General features: G+C 39.7%; 1 protein-coding gene across 5 annotated transcripts in view; it reads right to left on the bottom strand.

Annotated features, from left to right (window-relative positions):
* The window catches only part of LOC106567492 (glucocorticoid receptor), a 98614-nt gene that overhangs the window by 10638 nt on the left and 61630 nt on the right, over positions 1-26346 (bottom strand). For 4 of the 5 annotated variants that reach the window (XR_001320085.2, XM_014136782.2, XM_045693394.1 and 1 more), the window contains exons 3-5: positions 14497-14663; positions 9954-9980; positions 814-930 (exon numbers count right to left, since the gene is read on the bottom strand). Coding sequence is in view for 4 of the 5 variants with exons in the window: in XM_014136782.2 (XP_013992257.1) it covers positions 814-930; positions 9954-9980; positions 14497-14663 (311 nt within the window). In the remaining variant the exon portion in view is untranslated. The remainder of the gene's footprint in view (positions 1-813; positions 931-9953; positions 9981-14496; positions 14664-26346) is intronic. The other variant, XM_014136783.2, reaches the window with a different exon arrangement.

Below are 26346 nucleotides of genomic sequence, written 5' to 3'. Positions count from 1 at the left end.
ACTTACTTTCTTGTGTATTTCTATGGGTCTTTAAAAAGAGCAGCACAACACAAAAAAACCCAATGTATTTTGGATTGGTTGAAAAACTTTGATCGATTTATCTTTTCTGTTACAATATGTGCTGAATGCCTCCAGTTGAGAGGGTTACCGTCAAAAACAATGTATTTTTTTCCCTCCTTTTTTCATTTCCTCCATAAATGTTTCTATGGCAACTAAGAGCCTTTCTGATACGTCCCCGGTTTTGGTTGTCTGCTGATGCACCCGCATCGGTCAATGTATTTTTTCCGCCCACTCTGATTCGTACATCTAAATCATTAACAATTTCATACCCTGCAGCACTGAATTAATGAACATATATAAATAACAAGAAGTGCATCAACATGAATTATTGTCCATTTCCATGTTTTGTTGAAGTCCACAGTGGCAGAGTAGAGCTAATGTGAGTCTTCCATCTTTCTATGGCTCAGGGACATGGGAGGAACTGGGTATGAGCAAATTATTGTTGTTAGTCACTGGCTCTGACCCTTGTTTGAAACACTGGGCCAAAGATGATACATAGATTAGCTCATGTCAACAAAGACTCTGGGAATCAAGGCGCTCTACTGGTTTATGTGAATCCAATACTAAATCCTACCCCTAATCACAACCTCTGTAAGGGACAAAACATATAAAGCCCTGCCTTTCAGAGAGAACACATGCTGAAAATGTCCTCTGATTAAACTTTGCTGAATGCTTGCCATAAGACTGTGTGTATACACTACACTTCCACTTATATGAGAACAATATGAATGTGAATGTGTTGGTGCCACTGACCTTCCAGGTTCATCCCTGCTTGGAGACACTTGCGGAAGCGGCACGCCGGACAGTTCTTCCTGCGGATCCTGTCTATGATGCAGTCATTCCTCCCGGCACACAGATAGTTGTGTTGTCCTGGCGATGGAGGAATAAAGTAATTACTAGCAAAAGGGTTGAAGATGATTAGCCCAAGCACTACAGGTTGCCGCCACACCAAACACCTGTTTGACTAAACCTGTCGGCCTCACATAACAGTCAGCAGCCAACACTTAAGGTGACAGCTCGTTCACTTTCTGTGGTTGACACCCCTCCACGGCCAGCCAAAATAGTAGCCTATGTTTTTTTTTTAAACGGGGATGAAGAGATTTTCACGTATTCTTTTTATACTCTGCCTATGCTCTGGGTGTAATGTAGCTGTTGACAATGTGTCTAAAGTCAGATTAGTAGTTTTAAATGAGTGGGGGTTGATTGTTTGACAGAGCCTGAATAATGTCAGCGGAACATCATTTTTTGCCAGATTAACAAATTCTTTGAGGTCATGCTTTAATATAGGCAACACGTAACCAACTCATCAGTGGTCCCTTACAACATTTCACTGTTTTTAAAAAAGGACCCAAGTTAATCTATTAATATACTGATAACATTTTTTAAAACCAACTAATAAAGAATACTTATTAATGAAATCAAATGCTACAGGACAATATTCCTATTGATGTGATATCTTTGAAAAAAACTTTTTTTAAATAATGTAGTCACATTTAGTGAAAGGAAGTTGAATTTTTTTTTACAGAGGAACACAGATAAAGCTCTGCAGAACAATGCCAACCTGGAACCTGCAACATCAAATCCAGCTAACTGTAATGCAGTGCTAACTCAGCCTCTAAGTCAAAATTCTGTTCACAGTCCCCAAATCCAGAACAAATTCAAGAAAGCGTACAGTATTATATAGAGCCCTTATTGCATGGAACTTCCTTCCATCTCATATTGCTCAAATAAAACAGCAAACCTGGTTTCATAAAACAGATAAAGCAACACCTCATGGCACAACACCTCTCCCCTATTTGACCTATAGTTTGTGTGTATGCATTGATATGTAGGCTGTTTGCCTTTAAAAAAAAATGTATGTAGTTCTGTCCTCGAGCTGTTCTTGTCTAATGATGTTCTGTATTATGTCATTCTGTATTATGTTTCGTGTTTTGTGTGGACCCCAGGAAGAGTAGCTGCTGATTTTGCAACAGCTAATGGGGATCCTAATAAAATACCAAATACCAAAAAACATTGGCTATATTGTCAAAAACATTTTTTGGTTATGAATTTAAGTTTAGGCACGTGGTTAAAGAGAAATTTCAAAATATTTCAACTTTAAACTTATCATCTCCAGCACCACCCTAACACCAACATATGTGAAAATGGCACGTGTCTATGTTTTGTAGAAAAAAACAGTGTTTCCAATGACATGGATGTGCATCATGTGATTTTAACCAATTATGATGATGATGTAAATTGGAAACAAATCTTCCTCTATCTTTTTTACTACAAAACATAGAAATGCGGAAATTTCACAAACACTACATGACCAAAAGTATGTGGACACCTGCTCGTCAAACATCTCATTCCAAAATCACGGGCATTAATATGGAGTTGGTCCCCCACTTTGCTGCCACTCTTCTGGGAAGGCTTTCCACTAGATGTTGGAACATTGCAGTGGGGACTTGCTTCCATTCAGCCACAAGAGCATTAGTGAGGTTGGGCACTGATGTTGGGCAATTAGGCCTGGCTTGCAGTCGGCTTTCCAATTCATCTCAAAGGTGTTCGATGGGGTTGAGGTCAGGGCTCTGTGCAGGCCAATCAAGTTCTTATACACTCGACAAACAGTTTCTTTATGGACCTTGCTTTGTACACAGGGGCATTGTCATGCTGAAACAGGAAAGGGCCTTCCCCAAACTGTTGCCACAAAGTTGGAAGCATAGAATTGTCTAGAATGACATTGTATGCCGTAACGTTAAGATTTCCCTTCACTGGCACTAAGGGTCCTAGCCCGAACCACGAAAAACTGCCCCAGACTATTATTATTTACAGTTGGCACTATGCATTGGGGCAAGTAGCGTTCTCCTGGCATCCACCAAACCCAGATTAGTCCATTGGACTGCTAGATGGTGAGGTGTGATTCACCACTCGAGAGAACGCATTATCACTGCTCCATAGTCCAATGGCGGCGAGCTTTACACCACTCCAGCCGATACATGTTAAACTTAGGCTTGTGTGCGGCTGCTCGAAATAGTACTGTTAGGAGATCTGGAGAGACCGGGTCAGTCAATTACTAATACTCTTAGTAAAAGTATTTATCTTCAATTCGCAATCTGTGGATTCTATCCGATTAGAAAGATTGAAATTGTACGTTAAACATCACAGCATAGTTGAAAGATATGTGTCGCGTAGAAACCCAAAGTGGGTGGCCAGCAGAGATAGATGGGATGAGGGAAGCTGAGGGTTGGGATGTGGAATTGGAGACATGTCGGAGTGGAGTTGCTGTGTGGGAGATTGACCATCATTCTAAGATAAAAGTTTTTAAAAATTATAATAATTTAAAGTCTAAATAAAACACAATAAAAAAAGTCAGTTCGAATGACACTGAAGGGCAGTGTTTTTACAACTAATGCCGGTTTGCCTGAGGCTGATGCCGTGCAGGTGTTTGTACACATGCACACACACACACACACACACACACACTCTCATTCAAATAAACACATACAAGAACACACACATACATGTAATAGTGCCAGACATGCACACAACCATATACAGTTGGCATTACTGTTATGATTTTAGTTGTCCTTGATGTCCTTTGTTCAAAATGTATTATTTTGTTTTATTATTGCTTTTTGCATTGTTATTTGCTGTTTTCTTCTGTCTTTTCCTTGTTTCTTTTTCGTTAATTATCTTGGTTGTTGGTGCATTGGGGGGTTCTCGGAGGTGTGAATGGAATTAATTGTATTTTTTATTTTTCTTCTTGGGGGACGACTGTGGGAGGGGTCTCGAATGGTTGAGGGACAGCTATTGGGGCACTGTGGGGGGATCTTGGAGGGTTCGGGTTCATATTTTTTGTCCTGGTGGTAGATCTGTCCATTGACCATTGCTTCTGTGTGTCGCTCTGAATGGGAGTCTGTTGGATGACTGGTGTGGTGTAGATGTTGAGCGGCTTCAATGCAAGTATATTGTATTTTTCGGATATTCAATAAATAAAAATAAATAAATAAATACATTTGAAGGGGTAAATAAACTTCTGTATATATAGCGTAAGAGCGTTGAAGAGTGAGGCTCAACTTCTCAGCTATTTTGGTGCCCTAACTACCATGCCGTGAATAGCGTGAAGCGAACCTGTGCACATGCGTAGATACTGTGTGTGACTTTGTGAGAGCAAAGTGTTGAATCTCGCTCATCTCAATATCTCCGGTGCTGCCCGTGGCAACATCATTTTGCTGAGTCTACCTTTTAGAAGAGAAATAGGCGGGGTTAAGCCATTTGTGGCTGTGGTAACTAGTGACAACTGCAGCCATGGGAACAGCAGCCATTGCAAACAGCAGTGCAAACAATCGTTCCATAAACTAAACAAACAGTGCCAGCTGAATCCCAGAAGCATCCGCTCTCTAATCCCTTCGTCATACTATAGGCTAGTGAGGAGGACTTGGCTGGCGGTGCGAGGCTAGCCCTGTTTGCCAGGCTAGCTCCAGTCCTAAGAACATGATCAGGATGAATGGAAATAGTGGGAGATGGAAGAGGGATGGGAACTCTTGTTGGAAGCATGACTTGGGTGTCCGGTTAGTTAGAGAGCTGCTGCGAGAATCCCAGGGGTGCCTTTATACACAATATCATGCTGTCTTACAGTGCCTTCAGAAAGTATTCACACCCCTCGACTTTTCCACATTTTGTTGTGTTAAAGCCTGAATTTAAAGGATTAAACCCCCATAACGTCAAAGTTGAATTATGTTTTTCAAATTTTTTACTAATTAATAAAAAAATGAAAGGCTGAAATGTCTTGAGTCAATAAGTGTTCAACCCCTTTGTTATGGCAAGCCTAAATAAGTTCATGAGTCAAACATTTCTTAAGAAGTCACATAAATTTCATGGACTTAGTGTGCAATAATAGTGCTTAACATAATATTTTTTTTTATGACTACCTCATCTCTGTACCCCTGTGGTGGTTGATTTCTTTACTATCAAATGAGGAGAGACAAACTTATCACACAATAGTGAGAGCTTTGCAATAGCGATGGCTGGTCGACGAATCACCGTTTCTGATGATCCGTTGAGAGCGGCGAGACAAAAGTACAAAGGTCTTTTATAGCCAAGATACACCCCTTTCAACGTACATGACGAACAACAGATATATAGAATGGGTCACAAGGTTAAGATTTGTATGAAAGATACCTATAATACATAGCAGACAGTACCTGGTACAGTATAGAACAAACATTAACTCATGCTCTGGAATGCTCTTTCGGTTTTAACACACAAAAGACATCGTAAATCTCCTGTCAGTGTTATCTCCCAGAGGCCCATCCTCAGTAGAACACACACACACACACACACACACACTAGTTAAGAATACTCTATTCTGTTGAATAAAACAACCATGATGCAATAAAAGTATTATAACAATCTTGCCACCATACCCCACACATGCAATTCTCAGTCGAGCAGTGAATTTTAAACAGATTAAACCACAAAGACCAGGGAGGTTTTTCAATGACAAGCAAAGGGAACCTATTGGTAGATGGGTGAAAAAAAAAAGACATGGAATATCCCTTTGAGCATGGTGTTATTAATTAAGTTCATTACATAATTACACTTTACACGCAGTCATTACAAATATACATGCGTCCTTACAAACTAATTTGCCGGAGAGGAAGAAAACCGCTCAGGGATTTCACCATGAGGCCAATGGTGACTAAAGCTGCAATATGTTATATTTTGGGAGAACTGACCAAATTCACATAGAAAGTGAGGTATAGAGCTATCATTTTTATTCAAAGCAAGTCTAAGAAGGTTATGGAAAATATATTTCACAGCGGTTTAGATGGTATAGAATAGAGCTAAGCACAGGCTAAATCCTAGAGGAAAACCTGGTTCAGTCTGTTTTCCAACAGACACTGGGAAATAAATTAATCTTCAGCAGGACAATAACCTAAAACACAAGGCCAAATATACACTGTAGTTGTTTACCAAGATGCCACTGAATGTTCCTGAGAGGCCTAGTTACCATTTTGACCATTGTCTGAAAATCTATGGCAAGGCTTGAAAATCTATGGCAAGGCTTGGCTGTCTAGCAACGATCAACAACCAACTTGACATAGCTTGAAGAATAAAAAAAAAAATAATGCAAATATTGTAAAATCCAGGTGTGCAAAGCTTAGAGAGTCACAGCTGTAATCACTGCCAAAGGTTATTCTAACATGTATTGACTCAGGGGTGTGAATACGTACGTAAATGTACTTCTGTATTTCAATAAATGTGCTAACATTTCTAAAAACATGTTTTTGCTTTGTCATTATGGGGTATTGTGTGTAGATGGGTGTGAAAAAATTATATTTAATACATTTTCAATTCAGGCTGTAACAACAAAATGTGAAATAAGTCAAGGGGTATGAATACTTTCTGAAGGCACTTGTTGGTATGATTGACCTTAAAAAAAATAACACACTTATTTGAAATATTTCCGTTACAGTTTTCAAACCATCACAGGGCAATGAAGAGGATAGCTAATGTTAAGTCCAACTGAGTGGTTAGTTATACAAAAAAAAAAATGGCAAAACAAAAAAAAGCCCCATTACACTAACACTGCGACAGTGGAAATGTTTGTAATGACCTGTCAAACACAACCCGGTAATGGCTGAAATGGGCTACAATGGAATACATTGGCTTTCCATTGAATATATAAGAACGCTAAAGTTTCACCTTGGATTAAACGCACACTTACATCACAAGAAAAGTAAGAAAAACAACCTTATTTTGATGGTTGTTAATTTTTGGTGGAATTGAAAAAAGTAATAATTTAATACAGTTCAAATGTTTACAAATTAGATGCGCACTCGAATTATAGTGATACAGTGCATTCGGAAAGTATTCAGACCCCTCAACTTTTTCCACATTTTCTTACCTGACAGCCTTATTCTAAAATGGATGAAATAAAAAATAAAAATCCTCATCAACCTACACAAAAAACAGGTTTTAAGAAATGTTTTCTAATTTATAAAAATAAAAACAGAAATACCTTACTTACATAAGACCTCAGACCCTTTGCTATGAGCCTCGAAATTGAGCTCAGGTTCATCTTGTTTCCATTGATCATCCTTGATGTTTCTACAACTTGGTTTGAGTCCACCTGTGGTAAATTCAATTGATTGGACATGATTTGGAAAGGCACACACACACACCTGTCTATATAAAGTTGACAGTGCATGTCACAGCAAAAACCAAGCCATTAGGTCGAAGGAATTGTCCGTAGAGCACAGAATAGATTGTGTCAAGGCACAGATCTGGGGAAGGGCACCAAAAAAATTTATACAGCATTGAAGGTCCCCAAGAACACAGTGGCCTCCATAATTTTTAAATGGAAGAAGTTTGGAAAGACCAAGACACTTCCTAGAGCTGCCCGCCTGGTCAAACTGAGCAATCGGGGGAGAAGGGCCTTGGTCAGGGAGGTTAACCAATAACCCGATAGTCACTCTGACAGGGCTCCAGAGTTCCTCTGGGGAGATGGGAGAACCTTCCAAAAGGACAACCATCTCTGCAGCACTCCACCAAATCAGGCCTTTATGGTAGTGGCCAGACAGAAGACACTCCTCAGAAAAAGGTACATGACAGCCCACTTGGAGTTTTCCAAAAGGCCGCTAAAGGACTCTCAGACCATGAGAAACAAGATTCTCTGGTCTGATGAAACCAAGAATAAACTCTTTGGCCTGAATGCCAAGCGTCACGTCTGGAGGAAACCTGGCACCATCCCTACAGTGAAGCATGGTTGTGGCAGCATAATGCTGTGGGGATGTTTTTCAGCGGCAGGGACTGGTAGACTAGTCAGGATTGAGGGAAAGATGAACGGAGTAAAGTACAGAGAGATGCTTGATGAAAACCTACCAGAGCATTCAGGACCTCACACAGGGGCAAAGGTTCACCTTCCAACAGGACAACAACCCTAAGCACACTGCCAAGACAACGCAGGATTGGCTTCGGGACAAGTCTCTGAATGTCCTTGAGTTGCCCAGCCAGAGCCCGGACTTGAACCCCTTCTAACATCTCTGGAGAGACCTGAAAATAGCTCCCAATCCAACCTGACAGAGCTTGAGAGGATCTGCAGAGAAGAATGGGAAAAACTCCACAAATGCAGGTGTGCCAAGCTTGCAGTGTCATACCCAAGAAGACTCGAGGGTCTAATCGCTGCCAAAGGTGCTTCATGAAAGTACTGAGTAAAGGGTCTGAATAATTATGTAAATGTGATAGTTTTTGTTTTTAATACATTTGCAGAAATGTCTAAAAATCTGTTTTTGCTTTGTCATTATGGGGTATTGTATGTAGATTGATGAGGAAAATTAACAATTTAATCCATTTTAGAATAAGGCTGTAACGTAATAAAATGTGTATTAAGTCAATGGGTCCAAATACATTCCGAATGCACTGTATGTCTGGTTTCGCAAACAATGTAAAGTATGTTTAGATAGGTGTAATCTAGAGCCAAGCGTGTTAATTTTTAATTAGAGGGTATCCTGCTATTGACACACTTGTTGAATTATACAAGAGAACGTAACAACAACAGTCATTAATGAGGCAGTCTAGACAGCGCAGGTGAGTGCAGGTAGGTTAGACAGAGCAAGTGTTTGGTGGATGCACCCCTGTTCTGTGGATGCAGACCTGTGGCAAAATTTGAGATTGTGTTTTTTTACGTTGGATAAAAGTACTGACTCAGAGCAGCTCGAAAATGGTATATCATACACTACAGTTGAGGAACAATGGGAAAGTATTTCTGCTTTGAAAATTGATAAACTTGTAACCTAACTTTTGAGAAAATGGCCCATGAATGTTTAGGTAAACCTAGCTCTTTGTCTATACCCATTTAGCATTGTTCACACCCTCTTAAGCCTTAGCCCCACCCATCTCTATAAGCATTCACGTGAGGCCATGTACTAAACAACCAAAGACTTCAAGTCTAAAGGCTGGTTTATACTATGGGTGCGTTTGTAAATTCAATCTGGAGTGCCAGAGTGCAACCTGGGCGTTCATAAAATTCAGAGCGTTTCGCTCTCGGAGCGTTCATAGCACACACACTGGACGCTCTGGCCGAGGAGTAGGGTTGATCCGAGCCTTCTGACCTAACAACAGCAGTCAAGCTCCCAAGCTAACTGGCAAAAATTGTCTAGCTTGCTAGCTACAGTACTTCCAGACATATGAGAGAACAGCTCACTCACTCTAGCAGAGCTGGTTAGGCTGTTTTTATGTTATCCAGAGCGTTGGTGACTGCAACTATGTTACTGGCAACAATTTAATCACGCTTTTTTTGCCGATGTTTACTGACACCGGCCATATTCAACGGGTTGTTGAGTGTTCATAAACCCGTCAGTTATTCTGCGATCTGGCACACTCAGACGAGAGTGCTCTGAAATCAAAGTAGATAGCCAGGCAAATGTTTTATGTGCTATAATTTAGTTAATAGCTGATGGATTCTAAAAATTAATCGTTAATTGTTTAATTGTTTTTAAAACCGTTTAACAATTTTGATGACCGTTGCTACTAACACATTCACAAAGACATTATCCAGTAAAAGCAAATAATGTCAAGTGCATTTTTTTATTTAGGATGACAACTTGATCAGGTGCACACAAATCATTAGAATCATTGCAGTTATAACGCTGTTGGATTTTGTGCATAAATACATTTCTTAACTCTCCTAGCGAAGTGATAATAGACCCACATTCCAAGCAGGAATTAAAACAGCATTTAAAGCCAAATTAGATGATGAATTATCAAATCACAAATTCATGCAAAGGAGGGCACAGGAGAGACTGTTGGTGTTTAATATTGCATATCAGGTCAAATCAAATTTCCAGTACAGTGATTGAGGGACATTAATAAAGTAGAAGCATTATTAAAAGGTGGGTTTTATTTACCATCTGTGTTTTGTCGTGCTCTCCATCCTTCACCATAGCGACATCAACCAAAGAATGGGGGAAGAAAGACAAAAATAACAGATATAACATCTTATTGCTTAAAGTACACCTAAGTATTACAAATGCATTTTTACTTGGTAATTTACACTAGTAAACGTTAAGTTGAATAATGTATACAATATGTTGAGATTATCCTTGAAATAAAAAAAATCATGCTCAAATATTGAATTTGACTATCTGATATTTATATTTAAACTCAAGGTTTTAATTTGACAAATGGATAGTAATTTTTTTTATTTTGAATACAATTAACACACTCATGTATGCACTTTCATGTGAATCAAATGGTTGTGTTAAACTATACTGTAAATACACCTACAGTAACATAAATATATATATTCAGATGGCCATGAACAATGACAATAGTAGTAACAATAGCATTGCTGCCCACTTTTCAAATATTCAGAACAATTCAATGGACTCAAAAAGGGATTGTAGTGACTGGTACATTGGTAGTGACTGTGGTAGTGAGCTTGGAATAACAATGTAGGCTACGTAGCTGCAATATGTAACTTTCTGATCGACCTGACCAAATTCACAGAAATGTTAGTTATAGATCTGTCACTAAGCAGCGGTAGATCGGTTCTGCGTGCGCCATTTCTATGCTTCCCGTTCTTAAGTTTCGTTTTTGTGTCTTTTACTTTTGGATTCTTTTTTAGTAGAGAGCGATGGTTAACAAATACATTTTGGGTTATTAAAAAATGATTTACATGGTACAATGATTCACTATATTTGCTTGTTTTGTCACAAACTGAAATTAGGCAAACTATTAGAATTTTAGCAGACACGAAATGGCAGAGCGATATATGCATATTGCAACTTTAAAATACTTTTTTTTTTTTAAATAAACTGTTATACAGTAGGATACAAGTCAAAACACACATATTTACAGTTTCACTCGATTACCCCTTAACCGTTGATCAAATTGTTCAGTGGTTAGAATTTTTTAGTAGATAGCGATGGCTAAGAAAATAGCCAATGTGTTTTTTCAGACTACTATAAAACCAAGGATTGACTAGACATATCCCATAGCCTAACATGCTGACCAGACCGCTCGCGCGCATTTTGATTTTGTACACCCACACCAGCCGCGATCAGGACACAAAGGTTGAAATATCAGAACTCTAAACCAACTATATTAAATTGGGACAGGTTGAAAAGCATTAAACATTTATTGCAATTTAGCTAGCTAGCTTGCTGTTGCTAGCTAATTAGTCCTGGAATATAAACATTGGGTTTTTATTTTACCTGAAATGCACAAGGTCCTCTATTCCGACAATTAATCCACAAATAAAAGGGTAAAACTTAGTTTTGTAGTAATCTCTCCTCCTTCAGGCTTCTTCTTCTTCTTTGGACTTTATATGGCAGTTGGCAACCAACTTTAAGGTGCATTACCACCAACAACTGGACTGGAATGTTGACCTCAGTTCAGTTTCCAATCAATCATTCACGTGGGTATATGCTCCTAAAAAGCAATGAGGAGATGGGAGAGGTGGGACTTGCAGCGCGCAAAGAGTCACAAATAGAACCAAGTTCTATTTTAGCGCTTGGCTACGCAGACGCTTGTTGACGCACGTGAGCAGCGTTGGTGCAATGATTGAATAACATGTATGTGTACATTTATTTTGTAACGCGAGCGCACGCGACGCAAGCGGTGTGGTCAGCATGTAAGAGTCCAACTAACTCCAGACACGGGTCTGAATGACAAGACAACTTCCTTGAGGGGAAATGCTTAGTTTGGCAGGAAGTGCCTAAGCTATATAAACAAAAAAACAGCAAGGGAGCAGCATTGTGTGTTCACCTCCTGCAAAGCACACGTCCTTATCATCTAGCTCCATGTGCGAGCCGCAACAGTCACACTTCACTCATTCCTATAGCCCCTTTGCCTCATTAGATTAAACTAATGTAAAGACCTTTTTTTTCCCCTAAAAAAGTAGTATGCCAAATACAAACTCAAGATCATGTCAAGATAACCCCTTGAAGATGTACCGCAAGAAACACAACGCCACAGCATCTCTCGCATATGGAACAAGTAAGCAGATAATGTAATTCTAATCACCAACAGTAGTTTGGACAGGCTGTTCAGAGGTATAGGACGCAAACAATCCATTCTAGTGATGCATACAGTGCATTCGGAAAGTATTCAGACCCCTTGACTTTTTCCACTTTATTATGTTACTGCCTTATTCTAAAAATATATTTTTTTCTCATCAATCTACACACAATACCCCATAATGACAAAGTCAAAACAGGTTTTTATACATTTTTGCAAATGTATAAAAAAAGAAGAAATATCGCATTTACTATGACATTCAGACCCTTCACTCAGTACTTTGTTGAAGCACGTTTGGCAGCAATTACAGCCTTGAGTCTTCTTGGGTATGACACTACAAGCTTGGAACACCTGTATTTGGAGAGTTTCTCCCATTCTCCTCTGCAGATCCTCTCAAGCTCTGTCAGGTTGGATGGGGAGTGTTGCTGCACAGCTATTTTCAAGTCTCTCCAGAGATGTTAGATTGGGTTCAAGTCCGGGCTCTGGCTGGGCCACTCAAGGACATTCAGAGACTTGTCCCGAAGCCAATCCTGCGTTGTCTTGGATGTGTGCTTAGGGTTGTTGTCCTGTTGGAAGGTGAACTTTGCCCCAGACTGAGGTCCTGAGCGCTCAGGGGCAGCTTTTCATCAAGGATCTCACTACTTTGCTCTGTTCATATTTCCCTCAATCCTGACTAGTCTCCCAGTCCCTGCAACTGAAAAACATCACCACAGCATTATGATGCCAGCACCATGCTTCACTGTAGGGATGGTGCCAGGTTTCCTCCAGACGCGACGCTTGGCATTCAGGCCAAATAGTTCAATCTTGGTTTCATCAGACCAGAGAATCTTGTTTCTCATGGTCTGAGAGTCTTTTAGGTACCTTTTGGCAAACTCCAAGCAGGCTGGTCATTTGCCTTTTCCTAAGGAGTGACTTCCCTCTGGCCACTCGACTATAAAATGTCTGACTGGTGGAGTGCTGCAGAGATGGTTATCCTTCTGGAAGGTTCTCCCATCTCCAGAGGAACTCTCGACTCTGTCAAAGTGACCATCGGGTTCTTGATCACTTCCCTAACCAAGGCCCTTCTTCCCCGATTCCTCAGCTTGGCCGTGCGGCCAACTCTAGGAAGAGGCTTGGTGGTTCCAAACTTCTTCCATTTAAGAATGATGGAAGCCACTGTGTTCTTGGGGACCTTCAATTCTGCAGACATTTTTTGGTACCCTTCCCCAGATCTATGCCTTGACACAATCATGTCTCGGAGCTCTACGGACAATTCCTTTGACCTCATTTTATTTAACCTTTATTTAACTAGGCAAGTAAGTTAAGAACAAATTCTTATTTACAATTAAGGCCTACCCCAGCCAAACCTGGTACAATTGTGCGCCGCCCAATTGGAGTCCCAATCACGGCCGGATGTGATGCAGCCTGGATTCGAACCAGGGACTGCAGTGATGCCTCTGGCACTGAGATGCATTGCCTTAGTCCACTGCGCCACTCGGAAGCCTCATGGCTTGGTTTTTTGCTGTGACATGCACTGTCAACTGTAGGACCTTATATAGACAAGTGTGTGCCTTTTCAAATCATGTCCAATCAATTTAATTTACCACAGGTAGACTCCAATCAAGTTGTAGAAACATCTCAAGGATGATCAATGGAAACAGGATGCACCTGAGCTCAATTTTGAGTCTCATAGCAAAGGGACTGAATACTTAAATAAATAAGGTATTTCAGTTGTACATTATTAATAAATTAGCAAACATTTCTACAAAACTGTTTTTGCTTTGTCATTATGGGGTATTGTGTGTAGATTGATAAGGGAAAAAACGATTTAATCCATTTTAGAATAAGGCTGTAACATAACTAAATGTGGAAAAGGTCAAGGGAAGGTAAAGGAAAGGGAGATACCTAGTCAGTTGGACAAATGAATGCATTCAACTGAAATGTGTCATCCGCATTTAACCGGATCCCTCAATCAGGTCTGAATACTTTCCGAATGCACTGTATATGAACATTATGGGTTGGACACAAAAATAGCAACACAGACACCACAGCCTTACGGAACACCATGAGACACTAGCCTACCCCTAGCTGGTGTAATACTAAGGCAACCTTTTCTGATTATTGTGTGAACCTAAAATGTCTCTCCTCTTAATCTTAAAAAAATTTAAGAATATTTGTTCAATAAAGTATTCTACTCAAATGAATTTTGAATAAAGAACCAAGTGGTATGCTTTTGTTCTAATATCTAGGCTATCCTATAGGTAAGGACAACACTTAAAAAGTCCACATGTTGTGTCAACAGAAGGATATACAAGTGTACTACTGCAGAACTCAATGTACATATCACCACAATAGATTTGCCTTTATGTATGTTCTACTATAGTCGGTCAACGAAGGGTAGGACTGTGCATGAATGGAGTTGTGTGCGTGAGTGTTTATTATGTCACCAACCTTCAACGGCCCTCTTGAAGAAGACCTTGCAGCTTCCGCAGGTGAGGACTCCATAGTGGCAGCCAGAGGCCTCGTCAGAACACACCAGGCAGATCTTATGGGTTGGACCGCTGTGCTTGGCAGGGGCTGAAGATGTGGAGCTGCTGGCCTCGGGTCTGGCCGTTGGACTGCAACACAACACAGAGGTCAATATATCACATCAACTCAAAATGTATTTATACATTTTTCAACAGCATTTATTTTTGCTTTTATCACAGATGAATATCGCTCAGATCCAGACAGCTTAAGGCTAGAGTCTTGCCTCGGGTCAGTTCACCACAGTTGAACGTCCCCCAAAAAAATCATCTGGCGGGTGGAATGAAAACATTATTGCTGCTCAGAACAATTATATTGCAGGTCGAAATGTTTCAAAACATTATTTTCTTTACTCAGGAGCTTCTTACGTTGAATTGTGTTGCAAATTCTATTAGGCTATGTGAGCGGTGAGGCAGACCTACCCTAGGCTACCAGCCACGCAGCGAGAGAGTGGAGCAGGGAACTGTCCATTAGTAGCCTATTTGTGTGGTGCTGGAACATTCATAATTTGTTGCTGCAGATGGAAGAGCTTTGTTCTCCTCTGCCACGTGACAATATGTCGCCAAGTTTGTTTTCCCTGACTCCAACCTCATGCGAAAATGGCGAACGTAACAGTTTGGAGTCATTGTGGACAAGGATGACAACAACCTGGTAGATGGATACACAGCCTGCAAAAATGCAAACAGATATTTGTTTACGATAATTCAGTTAATTATCAGTTTGGTCGGCGAGGGGCGGGTGCAGCTCCAAAAAACGGATCCGTGCAGAACTCTAATATAGGTAACTTCTGAGAGATTATTGAATGTCTTGTGCAAAAACAAATCAAATCCCCCAAAAATATCACTTGCGCCGAATACAACTAGTGTAGATTTTACAGTGAAATGCTTGCTTATGAACCTTTCCCAACAATGCAGAGTTTAAAAATAACAAAGAATTTAATTGTAACTGACAAGAGGAATACAATAAAATACACAAGAATGGAGCTATATACAGGAAGTACCAGATCAATGTACAGAGGTACAAGGTATTTGAGGTAGATATGTACATGAAGGCAGGGTAAAGTGACTAGGCATTCAGATAGATAATAATACAAGTAAAATAAAGAACAGAGTAGCAGCAGCAAATGATGAGTGCAAAAGTGTTTGTGTGTGTGTGTGTGTGTGTGTGTGTGTGTGTGTGTGTGTGTGTGTGTGTACACTTGCGCGCACGTATGTGAATGTGTGATGGTTTTGTGTGGGAGTGACAGTGTAGGTTGTGTGTATACAGTGCATTCGGAGCCTGTAGGTCCGAGGGACGATGCTCCGGTAGCAGAGTGAACAGTCTTTGGCTTGGGAGTCTGGGAGTCTGGGAACTTTTCAGGAACTCGTAGGCCAATACAGCAGTAAGGCTATAACTTTCTTTGTCAACTAAGTCAAAATACATGAAGCTCACAAAAAAATTAAAAGTCAAAAATAAAAAATTCTGGTTCTTTCAATTGCATTCATCTCTCTACTCAACCTTTTCTATATGTCTTTAACTACTCTTTTTTTAGCAATTCCGCATTACATATGTTTACTAATGGTGACATACAGTTGAAGTTGGAAGTTTAAATGTATTTGGCTAAGGTGTATGTAAACTTAGTTTCACAATTCCTGACATTTAATCCTAATAAAAATTCCCTGTCTTAGGTCAGTTAGGATCAACACTTTATTTTAAGATTGTGAAATGTCAGAATAATAGTAGAGAGAATTATTTATTTCAGATTTTATTTATTTCATCACATTCCCAGGGGGTCAGAAGTGAACATACACTCAATTAGTATTTGGTAGCATTGCCTTTAAATTGTTTAACTTGGGTCAAACGGTTTGGGTAGCCTTCCACAAGCTTCCCACAATAAGTTGGATACATTTTGGAATATTCCTCCTGCCCACACATTTTACATGGGATTGAGGTCAAGGCGTTGTGATGGCCACTCCAATACCTTGACTTTGTTGTCCTTAAGCCATTTTGCCACAACTTTGGAAGTATGCTTGGGGTCATTGTCCATTTGGAAGACCCATTTGCGACCAAGCTTTAACTTCCTGACTGATGTCTTGAGATGTTGCATCAATATATCCACAATTTTCCTACCTCATGATGCCATCTATTTTGTTAAGTGCACCAGACCCTCCTGCAGCAAAGCACCCCAACAACCTGATGCTGCCACCCCTGTGCTTCATGGTTGGGATGGTGTTCTTCGGCTTGCAAGCCTCCCCCTTTTTCCTCCAAACATAACAATGGTCATTATGGCCGAACAATTCTATTTTTGTTTCATCAGACGAGAGGATATTTCTCCAAAAAGTACAAGCTTTGTCCCCATGTGTCCCCATACTTTTGTACCTGTTTCCGCCAGCATCTTCACAAGGTCCTTTATTGTTGTTCTGAGATTGATTTTCACTTTTCGCACCAAAGTTTGTTCCTCTCTAGGAGACAGAACGCGTCTCCTTCCTGAGCGGTATGATGGCCACGTGGTCCCATGGTGTTTATACTTGTGTACTATTGTTTGTACAGATGAACGTGGTAACTTCAGGCGTTTGGAAATTGCTCCCAAGGATGAACCAGACTTGGAGGTCTACAATTGTTTTCTGAGGTCTTGGCTGATTTCTTTTGATTTTCCCATGATGTCAAGCAAAGAGGGACTGAGTTTGAGGGTAGGCCTTGAAAGACATCCACAGGTAGACCTCCAATAGACTCAAATGATGTCAATTAGCCTATCAGAAGCTTCTAAAGCCATGACATCATTTTCTGACATTTTCCAAGCTGTTTAAAAGGCACAGTCAACTTAGTGTATGTAAACTTCTGACCCAATGGAATTGTGATACAGTGAATTATACGTGAAATAATCCGTCTGTAAACAATTGTTGGAAAAATTACTTGTGTCATGCACAAAGTAGATGTCCTAACCGACTTGCCAAAACTCTAGTTTGTTTACAAGAAATTTGTGGAGTGGTTGAAAAACAAGTTTTAATGACTCCAACCTAAGTGTATGTAAACTTCTGACTTCAACTGTATATACCATTTCCAGCCTTTCATAATAAAATAAATTAGACTGCACACAATGCCCACAATTCTTCATTATCATTACACTATTGTTCTAAATTCAAATCATTCAGTTCATTGAAGTCACATAGACCATTATCAGTTTATATCTTGTTTGTGTAGCCCATTCATCCATTGATGACAGAATAGCATATTTTAATTTTACGTTTGTTAGGTTACTAGTTTTTGCTTAGTAGCCAGAGCAATGCTGCCACGCGAGTGGTCATATGCTGAATGCATGGACAGCACAGACATTTTTGGGAAAAGTGCAATTTGGAAATAGAGCTGCTTCTCTTGAATTTTGAGAATTATTTGACAAAAGGTGTCATAGAAACTTCAGAACATGCCTTTTCTGATACTATACAGAAATCTAAATGTTTTACCTGCATGTGACTGAAGGAGGATTAGATAAAGTGACGCTCCTTTCCCTGCATCTGTCAATTACAAGACGCGCCCATCTCTTCATGTACAATTTGACAACTGATAAACAAGATTAAATTGACAAACTTATTTGTGAAATTAGTTTTGGTATAGTTAAGGTGTAGTTTCGATGGGCCAGCTGTGCAGGCTGACTGGCATTATTTGTTTCCTACTCATCCATTTTGATAGAGTCAAGAATACGTTTTGCATTATTCTAAAAGCCTACTGCAACGCAGTGGCATGTTTTCTTTCCCTTACAATACATTTGATTAGTAATATAGTTACAGTAAATTAAACAGTTCTGTAACAACTAATTTTTAGAAAGTAAAATTTAAGAGAATGGTATCAACCAGCAAGGTGAGGTGCACTATCCAATTATTAACATGAGCACCAACGCTGATAAATAAGCATAACACAAACTCATCATTAAACTACTGTTGTTCTAAATTAAAATCAACCTCTTCACCCTCATCATTCCGTTAGGCCGAATTTAAATTTGATTGTGAAGTAACTTGCACAATTATCGGCCATTCCATTCAGTGGGCTGCCATTGTTTGGTTAACTGGATAGAGTCAAGGACATGTTTTGCATTATTCTTAAATTCTACTGCAACATGTAGCATGTTTTCCTTTCCATTAGAATACATTTAATTAGTAGAGTTATATTATATAAAAAACAGTCCCATAACAGCTGATTTTTACAGAATAAAACGTAAAAGAGAATTGTATCAATGCCCAAGGCACGCAGTCAAATTGTTTGCTGCTGATGAATAGGCATAACACAAAATCATTACACTATTGCCTTTCTAAATAAAAAAAAAAAAATCAACCTCTTCACCCTCCTGATCATTCAGTTAGGCCTAATTAAAATGAAATTGTGCAGAACGATGCACAATTATTGCCCATTCATTCGTCATTAACTTAGTAAGGAGAGAGAGATGCATTAGCACCTGGCTGGGTACCAACATCCTACAGCACAATGTCTTGAAGGGTATATTTGGGAATGGGTGAATATATATATATATATATATAAATAAAAAAACAGGTAAAAAGGCTCTAAATACTTTCGGTTTGTTCCTCAAAAATGCAGTGTATGATATACCATTTTGTAGCTGAGACTACTTTTATCCAATATAAAAAATACAATTTCATTCACAGACCGAATCCAGGTTGTGTGTCACAAATGTATTGAGCATGTCAAATGAGACTTTGCTAGTCCCCCTAAAGTTTAGCAGGTATTGATAGTAAGGCTGTCAAAGTGCACCTGGTGGGTACTCTCATCCTTTCCCCAAGTAATTCAAATACTGAGCTACATTGTTTGCTCCAAAATATTGGGAAACTATATTATACTAACAAAATTGCTCAGAGAATGATATTTTAACATTTATTTTTCTCAAAAAAGGTTTTCAGTACCTTCCAATACCTCACCTTGTGAGGATAATGTCACTGAGACTTTTTCTAAAATGAATCTTAGACCATTCCGCCATACAGAATCCTTACCATCTGTGAGGTTTAAGGCTAGTTGAGAGCTCCATGAACACGGTTATGCCTCAAATCTTTATTAACGTTTTCATTTCAGATCCCACTGTATTTCACTGCACCCAGGGGTCTGGAAAAAAGATCCTTAAAGAATGCAAACCAAAAAATACCAGGAAAAAGAGGACGGTCTGTGTTGGTGTACTCTATTTGCTAAACATAATACAACAGGCTGAAAACAAGGGTTTTTCAGAGCTCTTCCCAGCCAATCCCGTCCCACTACAAGCAGCGAGTATAAAGGAGGTCAGGCAAATCATGGGATAATCCGATTCATTTACTCAAAGACAGCCAGACACATACATATCTCTGTGTTGCACTGCCCTGTCAATTAAAGGGGCCTTTGGTCACTGGAGAGGAACCTTATGAGCATTATAAAGCTTCCCTTGTTTGCCAACTCGTGATGCATTCACGAAGCCAGACTGGGCTGAGTGAGGATTTTTAACACAACATTAACAGCCATTGGACTACCAGGCTATTGTAAAGATGGGGACTAAAAACTAAATCTAGCCTACAGAATCACCATATCAACCCATTTCAGAGGTTTTTCTGCCTGAAGCTAAATTTGAAACCTGGGAAAGAATAGTGACTAACAGCGACTAGTGACTATTGAAAGCACTTCAACTTCCTCCAGGGTTGGACGTGGTGTGTGTGACTTTGCTCGTTAACTAATAAAGGGTTACTATCAAAGCATCTATGTAGTGGGAAGAAGAAAAAAAAAAAATCGCGATGTTACATAAATCACAATATTATTTGCGGACAATATTATATTGATATTTAACTCCAAGTATCGATTTGTGAAAACGATAACTATGTATATATATATTTTTAATGGTAGGTAACGTTGTCTAGTACTAGTCGGCTGTACCTACGCACAAACTTTCATCCTATAGCTTCTTCTCCATCTTTTTAAATAGAGAGCCCACATGTTTTTAGCCCTTATTTCCCTGACTGATAAATTTGTTCTGTTGCTCTCTCTAGTCTCTCTGCAGCAGACGCACTGAGTATACCAAGACACACTGAGGAGACCCCCCACCCACCCTCAATTTTAGGGGGCATGGACTCGAAAAGCATTCCACAGGGATGCTGGCCCATGTTGACACTCCAATGCCTCCCACAGTTGTGTCAAGTCGGCTGGATGTGCTTTAGGTGGTGGACCATTCTTGATACACACGGGAAACTTTTGAGCTTGAAAAACCCAGCAGTGATGCAGTTCTTGACACAAACCATTGCGCCTGGCACCTACCACCATACCCCGTTCAAAGGCCCTTACATTTTATGTCTTGCCCATTTACCCTCTGAATGGCACACATGCACAATCCATGTCTCAAGGATTAAAAATTATTATTTAACACATCTCCTCCCCTTCATCTACACTGATTGATGTGGATTTAACAAGTGACATTAATATGAAATCATAACTTTCACCTGCTCAGTCTGTCAGGGAACGAGCAGGTATTCTTAATGTTTTATATACTCAGTGTATAGTGAGCAATATGTTTGGAACATCAAATCGCAATATCGAATCGACACCTAAGTATCATGATACTAACGTATCGTTAGGTCCCTGGCAATACCCAGCCCTACACCCCTGCCATGTTTCTCATTACCCACAATTTCCACTGACGCTGCCAATGAAAGACGGAACTTTCATTGAGAAACTAAAATAGCTCTGGAACGGCTCCATCTTTTAGATTAATTGGCCTTTTCACAAGGGGTAAACAACATATTTCAAGGTCCTAAAATATATTTGTACCAGAATGCTAAGCAGGGAATCAATTCAAGTGCTACAGCCCAATCGAATGGCTTATTTGAGACTAACTATTTTACAGTAGTAAAGCAAGGAGGGGCAAAATGCAAGTGAAGATTGCCAGATGGACTGGGGAGAGAGAGGTGAGGCATGAAAGGGCAGGCCAAGAGCCAGAAACAGGAGAATCTGCTCACAAAATGGCTACTGCTCCCATTTTAGAGAATCAACATGAGGACAAATATCTCCAGGAAAGCATGCAGCCTGTGGAGGGATGCCAATGGCACCGTCCGGGAGCATACCAGTCCTTTTCAATCTGTCACTTCTGCCCCTGCACTAGATCAACAGCAGTCTCCTTTTCAAGCACACTCATATTTTGCAGAACGTATTAATTTGAGGGATGTCTGGCCTTCCTCAGTCAGAGACTGTTAGGTAACAATAGTCCTAGGTTGTTTCCCAAATGGAACCCTATTCCCTTCCCTATATAGCGCACTATTTTCACCAGAGTCCTATGTGCGCTGGTTAAAAGTAGTGCACTACATAGGACATATGGTGCCATTTGGGATGCAACTTAAGAGAGGGTATCCTGTAATGGAGCTGTTTATTGCCTGCGTCCAGTGATAAAAGATGTTCATGTCTTCAGTGCTGGGGACCTTGCTTTGCTCCCCCAGATTAAATTTGCTCCTGACACCTCTTATGTGCTAAAGCAGACGGATGACGCGGGCTCCAGAGCACAAAGCGCCATTTCCCTGTTGCCCTTATGCGATTACCTTCCATTTAGCACATTAATGCTTTAGCCATGGTCGATGGAAACTTCTGCTTTATCGTATGTGACTGGAGACAGAAAACACCACAGGCCAGACTTTGTGCCTCTGTTTTACTCAAAGCAAGTTGTAAAAGATGTATCACTAGTTGTGTTGACGATTAAAAATAGTTGCCAATTGTGTGTGTAACTATTATTTGTGTTATTACATTGTAGTTAAGACTGTACTACTTGCTGCCTAAAGCAGGGGAGAGGAGTAGCCCGTTTTAAGACATACAGGAGAGAAGAAAACAGTGCAATATACATTTTTACATAAAAAATAAACATAAAAATCTCATGATATAAACATCCCTCAGTTTAAACGAAAAACTAAATTGCATAAGCACAAAAGTTTGCAATACAAAACGTACCCAAAACAGAGAGGGAGAGATGAAGATAGCAAAAAGGGGGGAGATGGAGACAGAGAGAGTCAAAATGTGATACTCAAAAGGTTATGCTACAGTACTTACAGTGCCTTCAGAAAGTATTCATAATCCTTGATTTATTCCACAGTTGTACTACAGCTGGAATTCAAAATAGATTAAATGTATCTTTCCCCCTCATCCATCTACAAACAATAGCCCATAATGACAAAGTCAACATATGTTTATTATTTTTCGAAATATTATTCTAAATGAAAACAGAAATACCTCATATTTCGTACCAGTCAAAAGTTTGGACACACCTACTCATTCAAGGGTTTTTCTTTATTTGTAACATTTTCTACATTGTAGAATAATAGAGAAGACATCGAAACTATGAAATGACACATACAGAATCACGTAGTAACCAAAAAAGTGTTAAACAAATCGAAATATATTTTAGATTCTTCAAAGTAGCCACCCTTTGCCTTGATGACAGCTTTGTACACTCCTGGCGTTCTCTCAACAAGCTTCACCTAGAATGCTTTTCCAAAAGTCTTGAAGGAGATCCCACATATGCTGAGCACTTGTTGGCTGCTTTTCCTTCACTCTGCGGTCCAACTCATCCCAAACATCTCAATTTGGTTGAGGTCGGGTGATTGTGGCAGGTTAAGTGTGCCTTGAATTCTAAATAAATCACTGAGTGTCACCAGCAAAGCACCCCCTCACACCTCCTCCGCCATGCTTCACGGTGGGAACTACACATGCGGAAATCATCTGGAACCAAAAATCTCAATGGTCTAATGTCCATTGCTCGTGTTTCTTGGCCAAAGCAAGTCTCTTCTTCTTATTGGTGTCCTTTAGTAGTGGTTTCCTTGCAGCAATTCGACCATGAAGGCCTGATTCACGCAGTCTCCTCTGAACAGCTGATGTTGAGATGTGTCTGCTACTTGAACTCTGAAGCATTAAATTTGGGCTGCAATCTGAGGTGCAGTTAACTCTAATGAATTTATCCTCTGCACCTTCCTTTCCTGTGGCGGTCTTCATGAGAGCCAGTTTCAGCATAGCGCTTGATGGGTTTTGCTACTGCACTTAAAGAAACATTCAAAGTTCTTGAAATTTTCCGGACTGACTTACCTTCGTGTAATGATGGACTATCGTTCTCTTTGCTAATCTGAGCTGTTCTTGCCATAATATGGACGTGGTCTGCTACCAAATGCTACCTTGTCACAACACAACTGATTGACTCAAACGCATTAAGGAAAGAAATTCCACGAATTAACTTTTACCAAGGCACACCTGTTAATTGAAATGCATTCCAGGTGACTACCTCATGAAGCTGGTTGAGAGAATGCCAAGAGTGTGCAAAGCTGTCATCAAGACAAAGGGTGGCTACTTTAAACAATATAAAATATATTTTGATTTGTTTAACATTTTTGGTTACTACATGATTCCATGTATTATTTCATAGTTTCGATGTCTTCACTACTGTTATACAATGTAGAAAATAGTACAAATAAAGAAAACCCTGGAATGAGTCGGTGTCCAAACTTTTGACTGGTACTGTATTTACACATCCTGAGTCAATACATGTTAGAATCACCGTCAGCAGTGATTACAGTTGTGAGTCTTTCTGGGTAAGTCTCTAAGGGCTTTGCTTACCTAGATTGTACATTTCTACATTATACATTTTTTTAATTCTTCAAGCTCTGTCAAGTTGGTTGTTGATCATTACTAGACAGCCTTTTTCAAATCTTGCCATCGATTTTCAAGCCGATTTAAATCAAAACTGTAACTAGGCCACTAGGAACATTCAATGTCGTCTTGGTAAGCAACTCCAATGGATATTAGGTCTTGTGTTTTAGGTTACTGTCCTACTAAAGGTGAATTTGTCTCCCAGTGTCTGCTGGAAAGCACACTGAACCAGGTTCCTTTAGGATTTTGCCTGTGATTAGCTTTACTCAGTTTATTTTTATCCTAAAAAAAACTCCCTAGTCTTACCTGATGACAAGCATACCCATTACATGACGCAGCCACCACCATGCTTGAAAATATGAAGATTGGTACTGTACTTAGTGAGGTGTTGTATTCGCCCCAAACATAAAGCTTTGTGTCCTTTGCCACATATTTTGCAGTGCCTTATTGCAAACAGGATGCCTGAATATTCATCTTCTGTACAGGTTTCCTTCTTTTCACTCTGTCATTTAGGCTATGATTGTGGAGTAACTAAAATGTTGATCCATCCACAGTTTTCTCCTATCACAGCCACTAAACTAACTGTTTTAAAGTCACCATTGGCCTCATGGTGAAATAACTTGAGTGGTTTCCTTCCTCTCTGGCAAGTTAGGAAGGACGCCTGTATCTTTGTAGCGACTGGGTGTATTGATGCACCATCCAAAGTGTAATTAATAACTTCACCGTGCTCAAAAGGGACATTCAATGTATGTTTGTTTTTTTACCCATCTACTAATAGGTACCCTTTCTTCATTGGAAAACCTCCCTGGTTTTTGTGGTTGAATCTGTGTTTGAAATTCACAGCTCAACTGAGGGACCTTACCAATTATTGTATGTGTGGGGTACAGAGATGAGGTAGTCACTCAAAAATCATGTTAAACTCTATTATTGCACACAGATTGAGTCCATGCAACTTATTATGTGACTCGTTAAGCAAATGTTTACTCCTGAACTCATTTTAAGGCTTCCCATCACAAAGGGGTTGAATACTTACAGTCAAGACGTTCTTGCTTCTCATTCATTCATCAATTTCTAAAAACTAAAAATCTAAATTTTATCCATTTTAAATTCAAGCTATAACAAGAAAATGTGGTAAAAGTCAAGGGGTGTGAATACTTTCTGAAGGCACTATATCGTGGGGCTGAGGATGGGTCAATATGGCTGCGTTTACACAGGCAGCCCATATTCTAATCGTTTTTCGCTCTGAAAAAGATCTGATGTGACCAATAAGTGAACAAAGATCAGAATTGGTCTGCCTGTGTAAACACAGCCTATGACATTTGATTCTGACACCAACAAATGGTCAATCTGGTCTTGTGGTGAAGGAAAGCCGTCAGCATACACTTAATGAAGCCGAATATGTAAGTGCCATTAAGAAAAGAGGGGGAGATACAGCGAGAGAGAGAATGAGATACAGCACCTCCATTGTCTTACTCCCTTTTGTTTTTCTCTCCTCAAAGCCTGTCTCTATGACTAATAGTGGAGAGGAGACATGAAAATGTTTTCCAAATACAGTATGTGAGGAGGCAAGCAGCGCTCAGCTATGTAGGTCAGTGTGACTATGTTTAACCATGACAAAGCGCAAACACTGTGCACATGCTGTCATATTAAGGACCTCAATCCTCTGTGTGTAACCCCCAGGTAATGGACAGAACAGTATGCATTCATTTGACATTTATCAGCGAAGGGTAGGCTTTTCAAAGCCAAGGCCTTAACCTGGAAAACACAAAATTAGTGTTTGTGTTAAAGTATTATTTTACTGTTAAAATAGGTCTCCAGAATATTATTATTTCGTTCAATAGAGATGAATTTGCCTACATCTTTATGTCCACTAACACTAATGTTTTTCTCTGCACTGTTGGGAAGTAAGCATTTCACTGTTAGTCTACACAAATACAATTTGATTTGATTTATAGATCAATTTATTTGGGGTTAATACAGCACCTGAGTAAGTGGAAACTCAAAATACATTAGCTAAATATAATACCCACTGCTAGTAGCCATGTATTAATAACAGAAAAGTGAATCTCCTAAATAACTTTGCAGTTGTAGCCTACTACCCAATTAGACCTATGCAATCGCAAAAGGCTGTTGCGCATTTCGCATGCTCTGTATCTCAAA

The sequence above is a fragment of the Salmo salar genome, chromosome ssa13, assembly GCF_905237065.1.
Source record: "Salmo salar chromosome ssa13, Ssal_v3.1, whole genome shotgun sequence".
NCBI lineage: Eukaryota > Metazoa > Chordata > Actinopteri > Salmoniformes > Salmonidae > Salmo > Salmo salar.
Note: the sequence above shows the minus strand (reverse complement) of the source record. Positions and strands in the feature narration are given on the sequence as shown.